This window comes from Sinocyclocheilus rhinocerous, unplaced genomic scaffold (assembly GCF_001515625.1).
Source record: "Sinocyclocheilus rhinocerous isolate Xijiao unplaced genomic scaffold, SAMN03320098_v1.1 scaffold112, whole genome shotgun sequence".
Lineage (NCBI taxonomy): Eukaryota > Metazoa > Chordata > Actinopteri > Cypriniformes > Cyprinidae > Sinocyclocheilus > Sinocyclocheilus rhinocerous.
Genome location: NW_015644008.1, coordinates 281,736 through 289,492, shown reverse-complemented (window position 1 = coordinate 289,492; position 7,757 = coordinate 281,736). Strand labels below are relative to the sequence as shown.

General features: G+C 34.9%; 1 protein-coding gene across 1 annotated transcript in view; it reads right to left on the bottom strand.

Moving 5' to 3' along the window:
* The window catches only part of LOC107757803 (semaphorin-6B-like), a 119,855-nt gene that overhangs the window by 52,617 nt on the left and 59,481 nt on the right, over window positions 1–7,757 (bottom strand). Inside the window, exon 2 of the mRNA XM_016575386.1 lies at window positions 2,675–2,798. Coding sequence (XP_016430872.1) covers window positions 2,675–2,780 — 106 coding nt within the window. The 5' untranslated portion in view covers window positions 2,781–2,798. The remainder of the gene's footprint in view (window positions 1–2,674; window positions 2,799–7,757) is intronic.

Here is a 7,757-nt window from a genome sequence, read left to right as displayed (position 1 = left end):
AAAACAAAGTTACTAGGTCAATCTTTTTCACGTTTCCTTAATTGGTAGATGCACCGGAGACCTGATTATAGCACTTAAAACCTGGAAAAGTCAGATTTTCATGATATGTCACCTTTAAACGATTCATTAAAAAAATTTATTTACTCACATTCACATGAATATGTCATGTAGACCACTTACATATGTTACATACTAATATGATATATGATATATACTTTCATGGTGCTTTTTTGTCATTTTAGAACTTAAAATCCCCAGAACTTAAAATCATTTACTTTGATTAAACTGAAAAGATTAGCCAGGGTATCCATGAAAAATATCACTTTTTCTTTTTGAATGAATGAATGAACACACACACAGCATTGTTATTGTTAACTAAAAGTAAAATTAAAACATGTTAATTTGTAAATAAATTTTTTTAATTAAAATAAATCTGAATTAAAATAAAATATAAATATTATTAAAAAACTATTGCAACCTGCCCTGACAATCAGTCTCCTGGTCTAATGTCCTGTCACATAATTCATATTCATGAGCAAAGCTGATAAGTTTTATATTGCGTCCCCCACTACACTCCTGCATAAAATGCTGTTGAAAAGAGACAATTCAGAGAGGTTCACACATTTCAGACAAGGAAAATTGCTTTTCAAATGCTGTGGAAAGAGTTTAACACAATTAGAAAACAGATTACCATTGAAAAAAACAAACAGGAATGTGTCCTCCAACCGCAGATGGATCTGTACTCAGTGTCTGAGGGCTGAGAAGCCTGAGGACACCCACATATTTATTGTGAATGCTAATGATATTTCTTACAGTTTCTGCTACTAATTAATTCCACTGTAATAAGGAGAGCAGGATTGAGATACTGTTGTTGTTGCTGGCTTGTTCTTTGCCTCTAGTTGTTTGGACACATTTCACAAGGGTTTAAATGTTTTTGTGCTTTGGAAAGAGTAATTAAGTGTGGAAAACCCTTAAAAGGGTCACGTTATTTCACTTTGATTCACACACACACACACACACACACACACACACACACACACACCCCCGCCATGTTTGTTTTGTTCTTCACTGACTTCTGTTGTTTTTACACTGAGATAATGATATTTTCTTTCCTCTACCTCTAAATCTAGCCCTCATATAAACCTTTCTGCTGTTTTACTTTCTCATTAAGACATTATTTAGTATGTTTACTAAGCCGTTTTCTTCACAGAGAGCGAACATTGGCAGGACCCCACAGTGTAGGTGATTTCAGGTTTTACTGTCTTTGTGGGGAGAAAACCTGACCCACATAAACACCAACTACATTGTGCTGGATGACCTTTAACCCCTGGTCTCTACTGAATTATTAGAGATGCATGAGTGGTTGTTCATCAATATCACTGATTCTGTTTTGTAGGATCTATAGGGAATACGGGTCCTCATACATACACACACACACACACACACACACACACACACATACACATACACACAGTTTTTGTGTCTCGGTTGTTCTAACACCATTATGTTAAAAGGCTTTTAAAATTATCACAGCCATATGGTGTATTTCATCCATTCATGAGCGCTAATGTGCAAAACTGTTTACAAACAGTGTGACAAGTCCATATCATATGTCAACCATATGTACATTTAAAAGAACAACCTGCAGCGGTAGTGCAACATACAGTGTTTAACATAACCACAAGAAAGTAGGCATTACAGTGATTTTACCACATTTAAAGGGGCAGTACAACCATAAAAAAAAAAAAAAGAAAAAAAGAAAATTGTGTTATAGTTTACTCACTCTCAAGTCATTCTAAACCTGTATGACGTTCTTTCTTCTGCTGAACACAAAATAATGTATTTTGATGAATGCTGGTAACCAAACTGTTTTGGGTCCCCACTTGGACAAAAAAATAAAACCCCACTTTTTTCTTGTAAATTTAAGCTAAATTGTAGCTACCATATTTTTTGGATAAGATTCTGCCAACCACAGCTGCAGTGTTTTTATTATTTGCAGTGTTATATATATATATATATATATATTTTATTTATTTATTTTTTTTTTTACAGGTTTTCCAGCTGTATTATAAAATTTGCACTTCATTGTGTTGTGATTTAGGGTTAATGGATTTGTCCATAAAATTATTGTATAATGTACTGGATAATAGCAGAAATGCAAGTTCCAAATTAATTATTAATTAATACAATTAATAAATACTATAACAGTATATAAATAATACAATAACACTGATGCACAGTGTAACTTCAACTAAAAAGAACAAAATAATGGGTTTTATTTTATCAAAATAACAGCAGTGGTATCAGAGGTGGCTTCTTTAACTAAAAAAAAAAAAAAAAAAAAGGAAAAAAAAGAAAAAATCCTTCACCGAGGCACCAACTCATAAGTTCCAAAACATTCATATTTTACCTTAACCATGGTAAAATCACTGTAACTTGCAAGGAAATATTTTCTTATATGTTTATGATCACGGAAACTTGGCACAGTTTGGAATTCAACTGATTTTCTCAAAGCTAATTTATGAGCCAAAAATTGTAGTTGCTTATTGTGCTGTTATGCTCTAAACATAAGTGCATGAAAGATCATAAATGTGGCATTTATGTCTAACTGAAAAATAACCTGCTGATGTTGATTAACTGGTACACTGTAATTGGTGAGGGGGCGTGTTCTTACCCTCAGCAGGGGCAGAGATTAAAGGGCCAGGTTCCTCTGGAAACGAGCAGACAGCCAATTGGAGGACAGCAAAGATCCATAAGAAGCAGGGGGTCAGGGTCGCCATGGCAGCGACAAACCAGAGCTGTGAAGGTAGGAATAGAGAAGTGATGTTAAGTTATAAAAACAGTGAAAAGAACATACTACAATGCTAATGAGCTGCTTTGACGTTCACTAATTGAATAAGCAACGCCCTTCAAGTCCAGAATCCTAACAAAAAATGAATCCTCATAAATGATTCATTTGAAATGCTATTTATGGACAGAAGTTACACAAAAAAAAGCCTTTGTCACATGAAAGCATGAGAGAACTGTTGCTAAGCTAACAAAAATTGCAATGCCACACATAAATATTGCATTCAATTGTGCATTTTACATTGAAAAATATCTATATAAATCATTTAGCTTTGGTATTGAATAAAATAAATTCAGCATTATCCTAAATTTATAAATATATAATTTATAATATAAATATATAATCAACATTTCCCCCTGTCCGCCATCTTGGTTGAAGCATTAAAATTACTAACTGGAAATAAATAAAAATTAAAACTGAACTAAAACTAAACTTAAATTAAAAAATAAATTAAACCTAAATAGTAATACAGTATTTAGCATAACAAAATTACTAAAAAAAAAAAACACTAAATAGAATAAATAAATAAAATTAAACTAAAATGAAAAAAAAGCCTAATTCGAAATATTAATAAAAACTATAACAGCATATATAAATAATACCATTTGGATAAAAATTGGCAAAAATAACTGAGCTTGTCCAAAGACCTTATTAGAGCAACTTATTTTCTAGCTCATACACTTTAAACACTAATATCTTAAAAATCACAATAAATAAATTATTGAATGAATGAATATTTTTATTATATTTAAAAAACAGTAATGATTTTTAAATTATTTATTTAGTTATTTATTTTTTAAAGTTCAAAACACACTAAAACCTCAATTTTTCAGTTTGGTCCTGAAAAATGGTGTAGTTACAACATCAACCAGCAGGAGCAAACTGGTTCACGCTAACTAGCCAAACACTGATTATGGCCAAAAAAATGTAACATAACTTTCCAGTTTACTGTTAGAACAACCTTCATGAAGTAAGAAACACACCAATACTATGCCTAAAAAGTTGCCTAGGTAGGCAGCACATCAGGTTTTAGGGCTAAAAATATAACAAACTAACAGTCTCTGAAAATATACAGGCAAAAATGTTTAATGATACAAAGGAGTATTAAACGTCTTGAGTGTTAGACATGCCTCGTGCCTTCAATGACTTCACATGAAAATGAAACACAATGCACAGACGACTCCACATGAGAGTGAGGCGAAACAGAAGCTGTTTATTATACATTTTACATTTATTAGGGCACTTTATGAGGAACAGACTACTTACAAAAACCACAATACCTGTCTGTAAAGCAAAACAGGCTTGCACGATTTTAACGGGTGTTAGGAAACCGTCTGTCTATGAGTGAGTGTAAGTGGGGCATAAAACTGTTTAACAAAAGCTTTCATCTCTGACAATCAGTTCTTCCTTCAGACAGAAAGCAGATGAGAGTCGTGAGGGCTTCTCTTTCACGGACAACCCTCAATTACCGAAGAGACCTGAGACCACACACACACACACACACCGCAATTCATCTTCAGCACCTTTTTCATTGAGTCTGTGGAGGAAGGAGTGGCTGGTGACTTTAGCAGGAGGACCAGAACGATGCCACCATCTGCTCTTTTCTTTTCCACACTCCTTTTTCATCTGTCCTTTGCTTTTTTCGCTCTGCGTGATTGCTGTAATTGAGTAATTTATGAGAGCGTGTCTGGCCTCCCTACTGCAGTATATTACTGACACAAACACACATGAGACAGGGTGAACCACGGTCAAGCAACATACATCACATAATCTGAACAGTCTGGCACAACCAGACTTTTGACTATTGGTATAAAGCAAATATAGTTGATTTTTTTAAGTGGTAGATGAATATCAATGAGAATCATGCTGAAGGTGTAGAAAGATCCCACACTCTAAAAAATGCTGGGTTAAATGCAACCCAGCGTTGGGTTAAAGGCAGAGTAAGCGATTTCTGGAAGCCATTTTGACCCAGCGGTTGGGTTGTTTTGAACCCAACCGCTGGGTCAAAACAACCCAATAGCTGGGTTTGTCCCTTTTTAACCCAGCGCTGGGTTGTATTTAACCCAGCATTTTTTAGAGTGCAGTCAGTTTGAAATCAAGAGGGAACACTGAAGAAATCAATGGAATATGTGTTTAGAATACAATAGAGTTCAAAAGATTTGGGGTTTGTAAGTGTTTATGCTCACCAAGGCTGTACTGATTTCATTACAAATATAGTCAAAACAGTAATATTACACTCTAAAAACTGCTGGGTTAAAAAGGGACAACCCCAGCTATTGGGTTGTTTTGACCCAGCGGTTGGGTTCAAAACAACCCAACCGCTGGGTCAAAACAACCCAATAGCTGGGTTTGTCCCTTTTTAACCCAGCGCTGGGTTATATTTAACCCAGCATTTTTAGAGTGTACTGTTATTAGTAATATAAATACAGCAATAAGAGTAATACCCTGGTCCTTGGTGAATAAAAGTATTTAAAAACTTTTGAATGGTAATTTCAACATAAACAAAACAATATACAGTTGCACTCAAGGATGCCTCATTTACTTCCTCAAACAAAAAAGCTAGCCGATCGGATTTGAGTTTGCAGTTTTCAGTTCGCTGTGTAAAACTGTAAAAAGTAATGATGAATTTCATCATTAAAACCTAAAAATCGGAAGTGTTTTAATGACAGATATGGTGATCGTTTTGCCTCAGAGGATTTGTTTGAGACCTTTCTCAATTATCCCTTCTTCTGCTTTCAACAGGCCTCCAACAATACATGCATTCCCACTTAAATGAGATGAAACAATGAATAATGTAATTAAGACATCCCTCAGGATGACAGAAATAAAAGAGATGGAAAAACTAATTGAAAGAACTCTAGATGCCTTTGGTTTTGAAATGAATAGTGGCCTTTTGAGGGTTTAAATTCATAAGGCAGAAATGAATCTCAATGGCATTAGAGAGAGACGAGCGACTCCATTAGTCCATTAGCACACCGCGCACACACAGACACAATGTTTATCCACGGCACACATAAAACAAAGAACATTGTCAAACACATTGCTTTAAAGAGGCCACATTGTACACATTTTTTATATACAGTGCCCCTGCAAAGACAAATATCACAATTACTGCTGCTTACACTTGAGGTTAGGGATCCGAACCTCAAGGTAGTAAACTTAAGTGTTGTTTGTGCATTGTTTGTGCTACGCTCATGAATGTTGCCTTAAACCGTGCACTAGGGCTGTCAAAAAAAAAAGTTGAATTTCCAATATTCTTCGAATAAAAATAAAAAAATCCACATTCGAATGCAAAAACGTTGCCTTCGAATTTAAGGTCTGCGTCAGCCGTCAGGCAGCCTTATGAGTGGCGCACAAGATGCGATGACGATGTATGTGCCATTGATTGCATTTGAATGCTTTTATTAGCCTATCCAGTTGAACCCACTAGATGCGACGCTGCTACGTTGTTCATTCATATATTGCGGAAAACGAGAGCATCAGTGTGGAGAAGATGTTGTTTACGTCAAAACTGAAACCAAGCCGTTCATCACATTTTCTAGAGGGACATCTATCAGCGTTGCACTCGCGCCTCGCAGATAGCGGCATGTTTAGAAAGCCATGTAAAATTAATGCAAGTTCAACTTTTAAAAAACATGTCTAAAGACGTTATGGTGTTTTTTCCCCATCCCACTGTATCTCATGTTTTTAAATGAAGAAAGTAGCCTACTCTTTGTGATTGGTTTTCGGTCCTTTGTATTAAACTATACATACATGCATGGTGCTGTTTTTTTTTCTAATTGTTTAAGCAACTTTATTAATTATATATGGTTTATAAACATTATTTTAAACATTATGCACTTTTTTTCAAAGATAGTCGTGTTATTTTATTACGCTTTGAAGAAACGTGCATAATATTTTGCTCGATGCTCCCTCTTGTGGCCTCAGGAGAGAAGCCAAAAGCTTTTTTCCCCCTAACTGAAATTATGCCTTTTAAATTCGAATATAATTCAAATTTTGATAATATTTAAGTAGAAAATTCTAATTTAGTTTTTCGGTCATTTTGACAGCCCTACCGTGCACGCAGCTTGTTGAAGTGAAGTTTCTTTTCTAAGCAATCAGACAGAATAGTCCACCCAAAAATGAAAATGTATTCACCCTCAGGCCATCCAAGATGTAGATGAATTTGTTTCTTCATGGGAACAGATTTGGAGAAATGTAGTATTACATCACTTGTTCATCAATGGATCGTCTGCAGTGAATGGGTGCCGTCAGAATGAGAGTCCAAACAGCTGATAAAAACATCACAATAATCCACAAGTAATCCACACCACTCCAGTCCATCAATTAACATCTTGTGAAGTGAAACGCTGTGTGCTCGTAAGAATCAAATCCATCATTAAGACTTCAAACCATTGTTCCTGGCTAAAAAATGAGTCTTCTATCCAAAATATTGCATTCTCCAGTTCAAAAGTCATATCGTCTGAATCAGGAGAGAAATATCAAGCACCAGATCAAGCACCCTTTACAAGTGAAAACAGACCAAAAATTTTCTAAAATATATGCTGGTAGATTTTGATGTGAGAGGACAATAGGGGAAGGACTTTTCACTGGAGGAAGCGTTATTATGGATTATGGACTCGTAGTTTGGCCAGAAGCAACCGTTTAAAGTTAAAATGCCCTAATGATGGATTTGTTTCTTACAAACATGCAGCTTTTTGCTTCACAATTGATGGACTGAAGTTGTGTGGATTACTTATGGATTATCGTGATGTTTTTATCAGCTGACATTCTGACGGCACCCATTTACTGCAGAGGATCCACTGGTTTTTCAGATTTTCTTTTTTGGATGAACTATTCCTTAGCATGTTTTGAATAGACAACTACTGAAATGTTTTTCATATATAATATATATATATATATATATATA